The 16,465-nt window shown below is 37.2% G+C and overlaps 1 protein-coding gene across 2 annotated transcripts in view; it reads left to right on the top strand.

The window, feature by feature from the left end:
* The window catches only part of LOC306873023 (protocadherin Fat 1-like), an 85,263-nt gene that overhangs the window by 16,361 nt on the left and 52,437 nt on the right, over window positions 1-16,465 (top strand). For both annotated transcript variants that reach the window (XM_079422015.1, XM_079422014.1), the window contains exon 3: window positions 8,589-8,903. In XM_079422015.1, the coding sequence (XP_079278141.1) occupies window positions 8,589-8,903 (315 nt within the window). The remainder of the gene's footprint in view (window positions 1-8,588; window positions 8,904-16,465) is intronic.

The following is a 16,465-nucleotide window of genomic DNA, read 5'->3' as shown; positions in this document are numbered from 1 at the left end:
ATGATAAGATTAGTGTGATATGTAGAGCGAGACAGTGAGCTATATTAAGTCGGTCAAATCGTTGTGTTCTTCCTAAGTATGATTTTTCCCTCCAGCCAGATGTTACAGGCTGTTTTTCAGTGCTAGTCAGATTGGAAGTTGCTTTGTTAGCCTGGACGATATACTGAAGACGCAATGATGCGTAAGACGGAAATAGAGGGTTGACTCAAGAGGCTCCACAAGCCCGTAATCACTTGTCCAGGATGCCCTGCAGATAAGATGGCTTTTGTGTGCCACAGTGTTTGTTAAAGTCATCAAGCACTCGTTCTTTAATTGCTTCCTCAATCCGCTATTAGAGGCCGATAACCTTGGCAGTGGCAGTCCCTTTTTTTCTAAACTAGATTTGTGTTGGTTTCCAAGAGAATTTTAATCTAGAATGAATCTTTTCCCACACTTGCATTTATTGCTTTTTCAAAGTTATAACGCTCATACAGTACTCTGAATATTTAGGGCTCAACATTAAGGATGGCCTGCTGGACTACATGCATTGTAAAATTAAATATTTAGTTTTATTCGTGGTTTCAAATTCTACTCATCCACTAAAGCCATTAATGTGAAAAAAGTGTATTTGATGATTTATAATAAATCACATGTGAATTTGAAAAAAAGGGGAAAATATCAGAAAAACAATGAAAGTCAATATAAAAATATACATCTGGATTATTTAAAAACAATATTTATAATAGTTGTACGTATAAATCTTGATTATTTTTTATTTGTGTGTTAGAGCAAAGATAACTGTAAATTCTACTTGTCCACTACAGTCATCTAGGTAAAAGCAAAAGTATATTTGTTTATTAAAAAGTATTTACAGTATTGGCAGGATAGTTAGAAATCTAAAATAGTGGCCCAAATCCTTCTGTTGAGGCCAGATATTATTCATGGTTTTATGAAGTAATAATTGAGTTAATTTATAGTACAAGTATTCTTTAAGGCTTGTATACCATCTGCATACCTAAAGTGAATGTAAAGTGGGGTAGAGCCCTATTAAAGCCCCTGAAAAAAGTCTGGGAACCGAGAGCATGATATGATTGAAGTTAGGAAAGGAGGGGTGAGGTGGGGTGATGGGAGCTTAGCTGAGGTTCCCCTCATAATACTCTTGGTTCTGACAATGGAATCTCAACTATTTCTCTGGAGTCTCGGGAAAGAAAAAATCGAGAAAAGAGTGAAGTGGGAGGTAGAGAGAAAAATCGCTGAGAAAGTTTATATAAGCATGTGAGCAGGAGGCCTAAGAAGGCAGAGGAATGCAGGAGCCCAGCAAACAGAATTAACCAAGCCAGTTCAAAGAGAAACGGACCACTTTTTAAAGTGCAGACCAAGGGAATAAACATCCTAAGCTGCCCTAACTTATTCCTCTGCTTCCACCACCTCCACTACATATGTGAAGCAGTGTAGAGTCACTCACTGAAGGTCAGATAATTGCTCAGAGTTAGTCAGGCTTTGCTTTGATGATATTCACAGTAGTTCTGAGAACGTCAACTGTGCTTACAGGAGATGCGGTCTTGTGGCTTATTACGCATCCGCATCCAAAAAAACCAAAAAAAAAATAAAGATGATATTGACAGATTTTTTTTTTTGAAGGCAACTTGTCTGAAAATGAGTACTAGGGATAAACAGGGTTTTACATATCATAATCCTCTATTTGACAAACATGGTAATCTTTTTCTGGCTTCTAATTTGGTGCAATTGCCAGCTTTTCATTCACATACAATTTGTAATTTCTCGAACTGAAACTGTGCCATGTGTTTGTATGTGTGTATAAAGAAAAAAGTGTTATTTCTCATCTCAAATTAAATGAATACTTCTATTTAGCAGGGATGCATGAAATTGAACGAAAGTCAAGACATTTTGATGTCATTTTAAATAAATGCTGTTCTTTTGAACTTTCTATTCCTCAAAATATTTCATTTTAAAACAATATAGGCTACAATTTTTTACAATATTGCTGTTTTTAATCAAATAAATGCAGATTTGGTGAGCATATCATCTTTCAAAAACAACAAAATATCTTACAGACCTCAAACTTTTGAATTGTATTGTTTTTTATTGCATTAGTAAAAAAAAAAATCACATTATAAATATTTTGATTATTGTAGTGTAGCAATTTAGGTAATAATTTATAAGCATTTCTAATAATTTATACTTTTTATGACAGATGTTCATATTTTTGAGATTTCAAGTGACAATGAACTGAAAATGACCAAAGCTGGATTCGGTTGTATGACCGTCAGCTCACAGCATGTCGGTGAACTCATACTACCCAGTAAGCCATGTGTCCAACCAGACCCTTCTCTCTGACTAGAGGTCGACCGATATGAGTTTTTCTCTGGCCGATGTCGATGCCGATATTTAGCAATCAGGGCAGCCGATGGCCGATATATGATGCCGATTTTTTGGGCCGATATGTTTGGCTTATTTTCTTTCTTTTTTTTTCCCCTTCATCTCAGGGATGTTCATTTTTTTTCAGTAATTTATCAAAATATTTAAAAAGGTTTGCTGCATGGTTAAAATATGCTGTGCATACAAAAAATTGTGTTGTTTAGAGAGAGAGAGAGAGAGAGAGAGAGAGAGAGAGAGAAAGTCACGTATAAGTCGCATTTTATTATTTCATTCAGAAATAGGCCTTATGCCGACGTGAAATGTTTACAAACATTATAATAAACACTGTAAACATAGCTAGGCTATTTTAGTTCCCCTCACTCCACAACACATGCTTTCAATTAACAGTAGGCTATTTAGAAGAGAACAATAATTAAAAATATAAGAAGCTAGCTATAAACGACAAGCCAAAACAAATTAATTTAGGCTAAAACGAAACTGAAACCAACGTTAGGTCTCTCATTCGGCACAAAATCAAATGTTTCCGTATTCGCGATGTATTTGAATGTCAAAATATTATTTATTATGTACAGGTGCATCTCAATAAATTAGAAAGTGGTGAAAAAGTTCATTTTTTTAGAGAATCTATGGGGTATTGTCAAGAGGAATATGAGAGACACCAGACCCAACAATGCAGATGACCTGAAGGGTGCTATCAAAGCAACCTGGGCTTCCATTACACCTGATCGCCTCCATGCCACGCCGAATTGAGGCAGTAATTAAAGCAAGTGCCCCTACCAAGTATTGAGTGCATATACAGTAAATGAACATACTTTCCAGAAGGCCAACAATTCACTAAAAATGTTTTTTTTATTGGTCTTATGAAGTATTCTAATTTGTTGAGATAGTGAATTGTTGGGTTTTTGTTAAATGTGAGCCTAAATCATCAAAATTAAAAGAACCAAAGTCTTAAACTACTTTAGTCTGTGTGCATTGAATTTATTTAATACACAAGTTTCACAATTTGAGTTGAATTACTGAAATAAATGAACTTTTCCACGACAGTCTAATTTATTGAGATGCACCTGTACTTCACAGAATTACTGAATTTCACAGGAAAGATTTGTTTATTTTTTATAAATAAAGAACTGTATTTCTTTAGTCAATTATTAAAGTTTCACATGTTACACGGGCTGGTTTATTCATTTTTAAGTATTTTGGGGATTTTAAGAACAAGTGGAAAATGTGCTGAATGTTTCATTTCATCCAAGTGAAATTAACAAGCAGTTAGACTTAATCTACATTCGTTTTAAACACGGAGCCAGAGCGGAGCGAGTATGAGAAGCATTCAGAGACACGGGCTGTGTGTGCGGTCTTCTGAATTAGCGAAAATGCAGTGTATATATATATATATGTTTTCTTTAGTTTTAATTTGCCTAACTTTCGATCTGACCCTTTTTAAATGGTGGGTGGTTACGCAGTTGGCTAGAGCAGTGCTGATCGGGGAGAAGGTGCGCTCACACTGTTGGTTAGTAAGACTGTCACTCAAGGCTGGCAGTCATGCATATGCTCTGGATCAGAGTAATATCGCGTCCACATCGCAGGCTTTGCGATTAGCAAATCGCAATGTCTCAAATCATGATTGCGATTTGATTTCGATTAATCGTACAGCTCTATCAGGTAGTTCTCTCTTCAAGAAGTTAGCAGGCAGAGGGGGACATCACAGGGTTATACGTTGTGCCAGTGGAATGGCAATCTGCTTACAGCGCGAGGCAGCATCATGTGTTGCTTGCAGACTCGCCTGTATATTAATTGGCATAATTTGCAGCACAATCGGCCGATGCCGATTAATAAAAAAGTGCCAAAAATCGGCCGATCAATCGGCTGGCCGATCAATCGGTCGACCTCTATCTCTGACCCTCATTTTGGGAAAGTTGAGAAACATTAGAAGAGGGAAGGCTGCATGGAGGCTGTGCTATTCCCCAATGCACTTAACATTCCCATGATCATGGCCCTTGATACTCTCAACCAGGACCAAACTTTAACATGTCAAGTCAAGATCAGAAACCCTTCATGCTTGTTAACTCAGTGTGGAGATGGTGTAGTCATGGCCGTCTCATGATCTAATCAGTCACTGGGGATGTTGAACCAGTCTGAGAAGGAAATTAGCTTCCTTTCTGTCTCTCTTTGCACACACAAATATGCACACACACCTATGTGCAAGGCCAGCCATGTTGAGTCAGTGCGAGCGGTTCTCATTGTTCATTGAGGCACTCAGGTTGCTGTGAAATGTCTCGCTTCAGGGTTAAGAAATGAACAGACAAAGCAGCCAGAAAGAAAGACCTACTGTATTTCTGTCATCATATTCTATAGCTTCAGGGCAGGGTTCACAACTTCCTCAACCACAGTCGATTAAAAGGTGTGGCAGAGTGAATCATCACATTTATTGATCGTACGGATTGTGTTTGAATACGCCAAGACGTTTGTGCGGAATTTACAAATTCCAAGTCTTGTTTGAACTAAACCGGGCTACATCTATTGCTAGTTTGTACATAAAGGATTCAGCTTTGGGGAAATATTTTGGTAGATATAAACTATAAACTATAAAAATGTTGCACTGAAAATTGTACAAGCAATTAAGCTTGAGCTTTAATGCTGAAGAATGCCTGAAGCTTCTTTTTTACAGCAATAGCTTCATCTTAGTCAGGATTGGTTAGTATTGTAAAAGACTACTGCAGAATACTGAGCGGAGCAGCACACCGCACCCTATATTTTCGGCCATTGTTCTCTTTCAGCCAAATGCCATTTTCGGCTTATATTGTTCAGCAGTTCGAATTTAAATGCATCCCTACTATAAATATGAAGTGAATTTTAGCTTAGTGTGGTCTTTCAGCATCAGGCTTTAGTGGGAGTGGGAGTGGGAGTGGGAGTGTGCTTGTGCATTGGTGAAGTCATCATCCTGTTGACTGCTTTTTCAGCAGCGGCCTTTTGAGCTTGAAGGAGCAGCTTTCTTTTGTGTGTATCCCCCGGTCATCCAAATGAGCACTCAGGCATGGACAGTCGTTTGGCAGAGACAAAGCTCATTTTCTGTCTCACCCTTTCTCTCTGCTACCACCTCTTTCTCGTCCACATGTATCATTAAGCTCCTCTGACTCCATTTGACACATTCTCATACCCTGCTAGCCTCTCACAGACACACACACACACACACTTGTTTGTCTTTGTTATTCGTCCTTCTCAGCCAAATATCTACAAATGAAAGATATTTAGAAATGTATTTTATATAAATGTCTAACATTTAAAGTCTTGCACAAATTTCTCAACACACCCTCAGATTACACTTAAACCTTTACACGTGCTAAACGAATCCTTTACAAAGTTCAGTTTAACAACCTTAAAGATGATTTATGACGTTGCTAAGGCAAGAATTGCAATTACTATTGCTGGTACTTGTGGCAAGGGATTTGAACAAATCCTTGCCCTAAGAATTAAAATTATATATGTAACTCATCCCACGTTATTTGTGCTACAACACGAACCATACCTCAAATCAAGTGACTTTTGAGAATGATATTATCTTTATAAGTGAAAACCTTTATGACATGGTAAACATTAGAATCAGATTATTATCGTTTCTTATTATTTTCGTTTAAAAAGAGTTGAGCTGCTAAATATTGTTGTGGAAACTCATTTTCTTGATTCTGAATAGAAAGTTCAAAAGAACAGCATTTATTTTAAATCTAAATCTTTTGTAAAATTATACATGTTTTTACTGTCACTTTTGAATACATTTAATGTGTCCTTGCTGAATAAAAGTATTAATTTCTTGAAAAAAAATCTCACTGACTCCAAACTCTTTTGAAAATGTAAATATCTAGTTTAAAAACCAATAAAGTCTTGCTTTTTCCATTTGCCTAATTTCTTATGCATGTTCATTCTTTAAGAATTAACTGTGCAGAGCTTTTACAACGTTGAGTCTATAACAGTGCTGATCTATTGGCCATGGGCAAGATGAAGTGAGCTATCCGTTTCCTTTCTCTTGCCTCCTATATTAGAGCCTTAAGCTATCCAGCTAAAGTCAGGTGTTACGGATCAATGATGAATAAAAAAATAAGGCCAAGAAGGTCAAATAAAACAGCCCAAGCCTGTGAAAAGCAGTATTTTCTTGTCTGTTTTAAAGGAGTAAGTCTCTTCTTTCTCACGTAACACTCTAGGCTCCATCTAGTCCTGTGAGTCTGCTAAACCCCAGCAGAGCAAGTTAAGAAGACCAATTGCCAGAACTGGCACTATACACTGTGCAAAATAGATTGTTCTGGAACAAATTGGATAACGTTACCGCTTCCTTGTTTCTTATGTCCTTGTGCAACATACTTGTACTTTGCAACCAAATGAATGAATGCTGAGTCGGCTTAAATGAAGTTGGAGTGAATGAGCGTATTCTTGAATGTTTGCAACCTGAATAAACACCGGATCTTAAGATTTCTTAACCAGCTAGGTATAATCTCAAAGTTCAAGGGCTCAAGTTTAATCGGATGGAGTTTTCAACGACAGGAGCCTCCCTGTTCTAACAGGAGTAAACTTTGGCCAGGGAGTGTCTATCTAGCTCTCTTTCTTCATTCACACACCCCACCTGCCTGCCCTCTGTAACGATGAGATCACTCGCCTACTGATAACATTACAGGTCTTTTCAGGCAAGCCAAATCTTTATTGCACTTAACCAAGCCTACGCTTTATTCAGTATGATACAATAAAATATAAGTAAGATACAATAAAATCTAATGAATCATTCTGCAGCATAAATTATGCCACACCTTCAGTGCATGGCCTTGATAAACGTAGAGATCACAGTCCAAGTGCTTCTTTTGCTTTTTTACTCTCTCACCATCATATGTGATGGATTCAAGTGCTCTTTGTTTGCAGACCTGCTGTTTGCTGACTGAAGGCCTCCACCTCTTCTTCCTCCCCCATCTCATTCCTTTATGGCAGTGAAACAGAGAGTTTTGCCCGACTGAATAGGCAGACTGTTGACACAGCTGACAGCAATGCAGCACACATGTGAAACGTCTCTAATGTTTTATGATTGCTAGGTAGAGCGCTGAACAGGTGACTCTGGCTTTAAGCAAGCAAGTTTAATAAAGGCATTCTACACTTAGAGGACCAATAAGACAATCTATAGGAGGTATTAGGTTCCCACTTAAATCTATCAAAGCCACTTATCTGCTTCTAAGGCTGCCATTATCATAGGCAAAGCATGATGGGTATAGGATGTTGCGGCTGGGAAATGTAGAAATGCTATTTAAAGGTCTACTTTAGGTTTTACACCCAGAAAAAGAAACATAAGTGGTTTGCATTCATTTGTGATGAAAACTTGTCAAATGCCAATTTATTTTGTTGTGTGAAAACGTTTGTGTGATGTTGCATCCTGCGAATGACTAGGAGTGCCACTAAAAATGTATACAGATTAATCAGTTTTAAACTTGACAAACAAGTAGACACATTTAAAACTTCATGTATTTCATGTTTAAAACATTTTAATGTAACAATCACTTTTAATAGTTGACAAATAACCTTTTGAAACGGTTTATTTAATTTGAAATCCATTTAAAGTTGTTAAATGTAACAACAAAATACATGAATAATTACTACAATATTAGGCTGCTTTTATATAAAAGGTAACACTTTATTTTAAGGTGTCATTGTTACAATTTAATTATACATTTAAGTACTGACTGAGTAGTATTATTTAAGTACATGTACTCAGTAGTATATGGTGGGGTTAGGACAAGGGTTTGGCTTAGGGTTACTTGCATGTAATTATGCATATTTTATTATTATTATAATAGTACATGTAACGTGTAGCAAGGACACCTTAAAATAAAGTGTTACCAAATAAAATAATAATAATAAAAACATTGCTTTATTTTAGGTTACACTTTATTTTGTTGTCCTTGTTACAGTGTAATTATACATTTAAGTATTGAGTAATATGAATGTTCTTGTGCACTGTTTATTGCTATTTCTATAGTAAGTGCATGTAACGTGTAACAAGGACACTGTAAAATAAAGTGTTACCTTATTTTATTTAAGTAAATACACAACTGATGATTAGTTTCCTCATTTTACTTTTAAATGGCTCTCCTAGACATACATAGCATACATAGGTGTAACTTTAAAGAAAAAAGTTGATTTGTCATAAAGATGACCCTAAAATTTCTTCATGTTCTCCTCAGGTGTGATCCGGACACAGGAACTGCTGGACCATGAGACCGTACCTCACTACTGGCTGACGGTCTATGCTACTGATCGTGGTGTGGTCCCGCTGTCTTCCTTCGTCGAGGTGTACATAGAAGTCCGGGATGTCAACGATAATGCCCCACAGACCTCCGAACCTGTCTATTATCCGTCCGTCATGGAGAACTCAGCCAAAGATGTCTCCATCATACAGATTGAGGCGTTTGACCCAGACACCAAGTCTAGCGAAAAGCTGTCCTATAAGATCACTAGCGGGAACCCCCAGGGTTTCTTCAGCATCAACCCTAAGACTGGTAAGTGTTTCTTTGTTTTCATCTTACAGTCCTTCTAGCAGTCGATTTGAAGATGCAGAGGTTGACAGGAATAAACTGAGAGTTTGAAGCAACCAAATATATCAAATGTAGGTTCAACTGGACATAAGGAAGACTTATTGACATATAAATAATTACTATTTTAAAAGATTCAACAAAAGTTGTACAGCACTGATAAATTAATTGTATACCACAATACATTTTGCATTAATTCTGGAAAATCAGCAGTGAACAGTAGTGCATATGGTAACTAACAGCAATTCTGTTAATTATTTGTTCAGCTGACACACAACTCAGTGAGTCATTTTCTAGTCAGGCATTGTTTGCATAGCATATTCTGTTTCGAAAGGGCCTTTTTCATGTCACATTGACCTGTATCAGTACAGTGAAAATGGTCCATCAGAGAAGACAACCATCTGCAGGATGCATACAAACAGTTAGACATAGGTTAGCTATGTCCTAATGTCCTTCTGAGATTCTTTGAGTGCCATCAGTCACAAACCTCAGTTTTTTTATGTAAATCTACTGAAGCATAAGGCTCAGTGAGTAAGTGAACGAAGGCACATTCAGCTGCTCTCAGATCTACTCCGTGTTCTTGTTTTCTCAACTTGTCTCTCTCTCTGTCGCTTTCCTCTCTTTCTCACTCTCTTCATGGATCACTGTGTACGCATATGGGGTTTGCTAAATGGACTCACACTGAATATTTTATACAGCTATGGTTCCCCCTCCTCGTCCTCTTCTCCCCCATAGAGTAGAACAAGATTTCGCAGGCATACCGAGGAGAATAGGCATAAAAAGGTGCAAACAGCAGATCCAGAGGCCCTGCAGCTGTAGAAAACCTTGAAATGATTCACACTTCAAGTTCAGGACTTTTCAGAAACATGTTTGGTCAGATTACCTAGCGCCTGCAATATCTTCGCCATTGTTGTCTGAACATGTTTTAGTGCAAAGAACAAATAACTTTTAAAGCTTAACTACAGTTCTATTGCTCCCGCAATGTTTTAGATAAAAAGATATAAACGAGCCAATCATTAAGACACACTACCATTCAAACAGTTGTGGACAGTCAACTGCATTTGACCAAAATAAAAACAGTAATATTGTAAAATATTATTACAATCAAATCAAAAATTTCAATTATTATTATTATTTCTCTATTATTACAATCAAATCAAACATTTTAAATGTCTTTACTGACATTTTAATCAGCGTGATGCATCAATGCTGAATAAAGAAAAAAAAACGTTGAATTGTAGTGTACAGTAAGAGTATTGAGCTACGTAAAGAATTTCATGATAATTATGAAAAATTTTCGAATTTTGGCAAATCTGAGCAAAATTTTGGAATCACTTCTGAAACTCCTGTGTGTGATATTTTTAGATCTTCTTCTTACGAAAAACATTTGTTCTACATTCAGTCTCATTACTGCCTAGGAGGAACATTTAAAGGTGCCATAGAATGCATTGATACAGTATTTTAAATTGTTCTCTGATATCTACACAGAAGGTATGTGGCTTAGGTAAGGGCAAAAAATCTCCAGAAACGATTTTACATGTCCATTTACAACCCTAGGATTTCTCCCTAGAATGAAACGGTCTGTTATTGGCTTATTTGGCAGGGTCATGAATAATAATGAGCTCTGCTCTGATTGGCTGTTTCACAGTGCTGCTCAATGTTGAGCTCTGCTCTGATTGGCTGCTTCACAGTACGGCTCATCAGCAAGAAGGAAGCACAGGGAGGAAAATATATATTTAAATACTTTCTCTCGCAGTTATATCGTCGGGTAATTATACTGTATATAAAACGCGGGCATCAGGGAGCCGTATGCGAGGCATTGAAACTGCTTTTGAACGATCCATCGATCGCGTTATAGTTTCACTTTCGATCACACAAACTATGTTTACATTATGGAGCAACAGTACTTACCACACATTTCACAAGATCAGATGCTTGTCAGTGGTGCTCAGGATCTGTAAGTCATTCGCCATCATCCTCATCTCTCCTTACTGAGAGTGAAATCTTATGTACTGTAACAGGCTACCGCTAGCAAGGAGCTAACCATGTCCCTTTAGTGGCTCGCGTTATTTGCTTTCTGTGCCTTTCTGAATACAGACACCAACCCATCCCTGCACTTCACACCCCCTGCACGGCCTGGAACATAACATTTATTTTGTTATTTTCGCTGTTGTCCGCGCTTGTTTATTTACAATACCTGCAGAGCTTCTGATGGTTCGGCCGGCTTAGAACAAGGGCGGGTTTATGCAAATGTTGGGGGCGTAGTGATCCCGACTGTTGCGTCACAGTCGGTGTTATGTTCTGATTCGCCTGTTTTTCAGTGGTCTTTTTTAATCACGAGATTTACATATGAAGGAGAAAACTATGGTGTTTGAGGCTCACTGTATGTCATTTCCATGTACAGAACTGTTATTATTTAAATATGCCAGGGTAAAGACAGTTTTTCATTCTATGGCACCTTTAAGATTTTAAAGAGATTTAATTTGTAATTTTTCTGTCCTATGGGTACACTTCTCTGAAATCCACAAGCTTTATGTGGATGAAGTAAGTATGTGCAACAAAAAAAGCACACTGAAACATTGTTCAAATTTGTGAACCTGAAAGCAATCAGTCTGAGAAACTGGCCCTGAAGTTATATTTGAATTGAAGGTTTTGGCCAGTCTGTGAAAGTTGGTGGCCAGCCTCTCTCACAGTGTTTTACTGACTTGTGTGGTCTTTTTTCCCCATGCAGTTACATATACAAATGTGACGGTTATTTTTGCTAGCAGTGGCCAATGAGAGTTTTCAGACCAAATAAGGGTTTGTCCTCCAGCAGACTGTTCTCTCAGTAACAGTTCCACACTTGGATTCGCTCCAGGGAAAGAAAGAATGAAAGAAAGGAAAGGGAGGCAGTCTAACCTTTTAGTAGAATATTAACCATTCCAGTAGTGGCGGATATGTGTGGGTTATTAAATGGCCTGTTTGTGTGTGTTACCAACAGTAAGATATATGACTCTATTTAAGAAAAAAGTGCTTTTGCAACACTTTTAGTTTTAAGTCCGGAAGTCCATTTGTAGTGATTAACAGAGATGGTTTAGAGAAGTTCCTGAAATATTTTGTCATATCATATCAAGTGCATATCAGATCTCCAGAGGAACAGCTCTACAAAGCACAACTGATCTTGTACAACCATATCGGTATGTAATGCAGACGGTACATCTTTTCTCAAAAGCACAGGGTGCTCACCCACCCAAACACTTACAGACTTAGACATAATATAATATAACTGGGAGTAATCAGGGATGGGTCCGTCTCTTCCTAGATAACATACAGCTGCACAGCGTGCACATGTCTGGAAATGAGTACAGGTCATTGGAGGAGGTCTTTTCTGTATAGATGTTCCATTTATTTAAGCAGTTTCTAAAAATAAATTAAAAAGACAGTGGATTTTCCATGTTAATCAGAGTTTTTGTCCTAACTAGGCACGACAACGACACGTGAAATTTCTCATTTAGAAACGGTTTCTATGTCTGCAACGTCGTGGCTGGAACAACAACAACATACAAACTATATGACTGTAGATAATCTCAGGTGATTATGTGCTTTATTCAAAGTTAAACGTGTCTAATATGAGTTTAAATATTAGTTTGCGTGACCTTATAGCCATAATGAAAGCAACAACGGACAGTTTACCTCATATCTTGAAAATAAATTAAAGATGAATTAAAGAGGTACGTTAAAACTGTAAACTCACTGCGAACCAACCATTCCATGACAAAAGATGGTATCAGTCACTCAGTATGCACATTTAATGATGTTAAAAGGGTTTCATATTTATGAATTAGATTATAAACGTATCCATCTTGTTGCGAGAGCAGTGCACTTTCAGAGAGAGCCCGCTCACACACGCTTCTGATTGGCTGTGATGTTTGATTGATTCTGTCGTGTCGTGTTTGTTATGGACACCCAAATTCCTTGCCACTGGAATCTTGTCGCATCCGTGTAGTTAGGACATGGTGTTCGAATTTTTGAAATTAGAAATGTTGCCTTTGGAACTAATTGAAAAAAAAAAAAAAAGATTAATACAAAAGCTAAATAAATGTGTAAAACTAAAAATAAAAGCTCATTTAAAATAAACTCTTTAATAGTATTGAAATACTAAAATAGCACTGTCTCAAGGTTGATTGGTTTGGCTGCTTGAATTTCCTTTAGCGCAGATTTGCACAGGCTTATCATGGGTGATGAATGAACAAGATGATGCTCTTCCTGTATTACTAAGCATTTCACAATAACCAGGAGTATAATCCATTTAATCATGATGACTCGCACTACTGTTTGAGTTTTGAGCCCGTAGGGAAAATGAACGATTTCACTTATTAACTGAAATGAAAATGAGGGGAAAAACACTAAACAGCCTCAGAATGAAAATGAATTGTTTCAGTCACTATCTGTTTAGAAATAAATGAAACATTTAAGTGACTGCCTCTAATGAAAGTTTGGGTTAGGTTTCAGTGACTGCCTCAAAAAAGATGGGAGATAAACCTACACTAGACTCTGAGACGTGTCACTGAGAATTCTCTAAAGCAGGGCTCCAGTAAGATATCCGTACTAAATCTCTATACACGAGTACCAACAGCCATGTTGTGTGTACTTGTGTGAAAGAGAAAGAGTGTGCAGACAGTGACAATATTGCAGGCAGGCTATGTTACTACAATAGTCATTTCAACAATTCATAACTTCTTTGCAATACTTAGAAGCGCTTGCTTCTAAGCAATCAAGCAATTAACTCATAACCTTTATCACAGGTTGCAATAACACCACCTGCGTTGTTTATATTTGAACAAGGTTTCCATGAACGCTTCGTTGAATCTGGAGTTGAATTGTTATCACCGCTGACCTCTATTATTAGTTTTTAATTTTTTGCCCAAACCGTCACGCCTGACGACAAAGCAGTTAAATATACAGCAGGCCAAACCTCAGTAATTACATGCTCGGGAACAGCAGAGCCCTGTGCTGGCGCGTCTACAAAGCTGCCCAGCAAAACATAGGACCTGTGGGAAGAAGCAGAATAAACTTGTTTGTTGGTTCGCTGGTAGATCGGCGAAGAGCACATCTGCAGCCTTGGAGATTGATTGTTTATTTGTCAGCTGACATTTTTGTCTGCTTGGTCACAAAAGCACCTTGGATGATATTGATTGGTTGGTTTAGTTGTTTGTGCGTGTGAGAACTAAGGGCTTTGAGATTTTATTTTATTTTTTTTTGCAAATCTATCTATCTATCTATCTATCTATCTATCTATCTATCTATCTATCTATCTATCTATCTATCTATCTATCTATCTATCTATCTATCTATCTATCTATCTATCTATCTATCTATCTATCTATCTATCCAGCTACACACACACATTTGTTTCTGTGAATTGTGGGGACTTTCCATATACTTTTGTTTTACTTTTATACTGACCAAACATTATTTTTTATCCCCTAACCCTAAACCTACCTCTTACCGAAAACCTGTTTGCATTGTTACACTTTCAGATAAACATAATTTAATATTTTTAATCATTGCTTCCCTCGTGGGGACTGCAGGCCGGTACCTACAATGTCAATAATTTCAGGTTTTACTATTCTTGTGGGGACATTTGGTCCCCACAATGTAGCAGAAACAAGGACACACACACACACACACACAGAAAAGACAGTCAGGCAACAAAGAATATGCAGAATACAGATGCCGTAAAACTCCAGCTTATAATATCTGAAGACTGAAATTTTCTCTGACACCTGTGCGCCACAGCCACCCTCTACAAAACGCACTAGAATTTTCCAGGGAAGATACCTGGCAGAGAAACAAGGATCCCTGTTCAATTGGTGTTTTGTCCTAGAGCTGCATTCAGAGGCATTGTGAGCGCAGATTTGTTCAGCGAGTGTAGCTGAGGATAATGACACGCACTGCAGGTGAACGGATTGTTCCCATCTTTGAGTCAGGTCATGCAAAAGAGTCTGAGTCTGGTTAAGCTGCTCTTACTGACCTCAGTCCCTTCTGCACAGGTCAGTTAAAGTGATAAAGTGAGTGTGTCGGTGTGAGCTTGCATAAATGTGGTGTGTATGTACATACACGTGTGTGTTCCTGCATAAGCGTTCATGCATTAGCTTACATAGTCCCTTTGCCCCACCATTCTTTCACACCATCATTTTCTCACTTTCTCTGTATCTTTAAGGTCTTTCCCAGAGGCCTTTGTTTCGTATGAGGTGTGTGGGTGGTTCGCTAGTCTCACCGTCTTTTCCTTTGCCCTCGTGAAATGCTTTCTCTCAATGACTGCACTACACTTTTTTACTCAAGCGTATGTGTAAGAGAGATCCTTTTCTTGCTCTACCTGTCGGTGAAGAGAAATTAACCTATCTGCCTGAAAGCTGCTTTCAGCCTGGTTTTTGAAAGCAACCCGCTGAGTTGGACTTCGAATGATGTGATAAAGGAAAAGGTTTTATGTGAGCCGGTGTATTTGCACAAGTGAACGTGACTACTCATTTCTCAGAGTAGAAGCGCATGTGTGGAGAGACAGGGATCAAATATCAGTGTATGCTTCATGACGAGCATTTTCAGCTTAAAGGGATAGTTCACCCAAAAATAAAAAAATCTGTCATCATTTACTTAACCTCATGCTATTTCAAACCGGTGTGACTTTTTCTTTTGTGAAACATAAAATGTAGTTTGAGAAATATCTCCATGTTTTTATCACTACAATGGAAGTCGGTGGGCTCCAATGTTGTTTGGTTTCTAACATTCTGTGTTCTGCAGAAGAAATGTATTCAGTCATGGATGTTTGAATGACACAAGGGTGAGTGAATGATGATAGAATTTAAATTTTTATCAGATCTATGACTTTAAGTCTCATACATGAAAAAGTCAAAAGGCGAATATGACAAAAATTTGCCACATGGCATATCATATGCTGCTCTTCTGTAGAAATGTGTTTATTATATAAAAATGTCTTGCATTTTACCAAGCATATGTTTCAGTTACTTAAGTAACAACCAAGTTTAGTCAGGTAGTCAGGCTTTTTCTTGAGAATTTTTGTCTTTTATTATTTGCAATTCAGAAATTGAGAAGTTCAATGTTAAATTTAGATTTTTTTATATAATTTTATATAATTTAGTCATTTTAGTCTTTAAATTTTAATTTTAAAATGTAATTTTAGTCAGTGAAACATTTTAGTGATATGCAATATGTAAATTTTTCTCTTTTTCTCAGTATGTTAAAATTGTTTAACAGCATAATGCTTTTTTTTGTCTGGCTCACATTCACTATCGTGGACAAAACCTTTTTTGACAAACATTTTTGTCAGTAATTTTGTTGACTAGATTAAAACTGAGATTCATAACTCCATTTAACTTTACGAAAACCAGTTTTTACTTATATTCATCGTATAGTCAGTGTTGTTATCGTTAACTAAATCTATTAAAATCATTTTTAGTAATGTGAAATGAACCTGAAATAAAATATAAATAATAAATGGAAAAACCTTAAAAACCTAAATGAAATGTTAA

Source organism: Barbus barbus (assembly GCF_936440315.1).
Source record: "Barbus barbus genome assembly, chromosome: 7".
Classification (NCBI taxonomy): Eukaryota; Metazoa; Chordata; class Actinopteri; order Cypriniformes; family Cyprinidae; genus Barbus; species Barbus barbus.
Note: the sequence above shows the minus strand (reverse complement) of the source record. Positions and strands in the feature narration are given on the sequence as shown.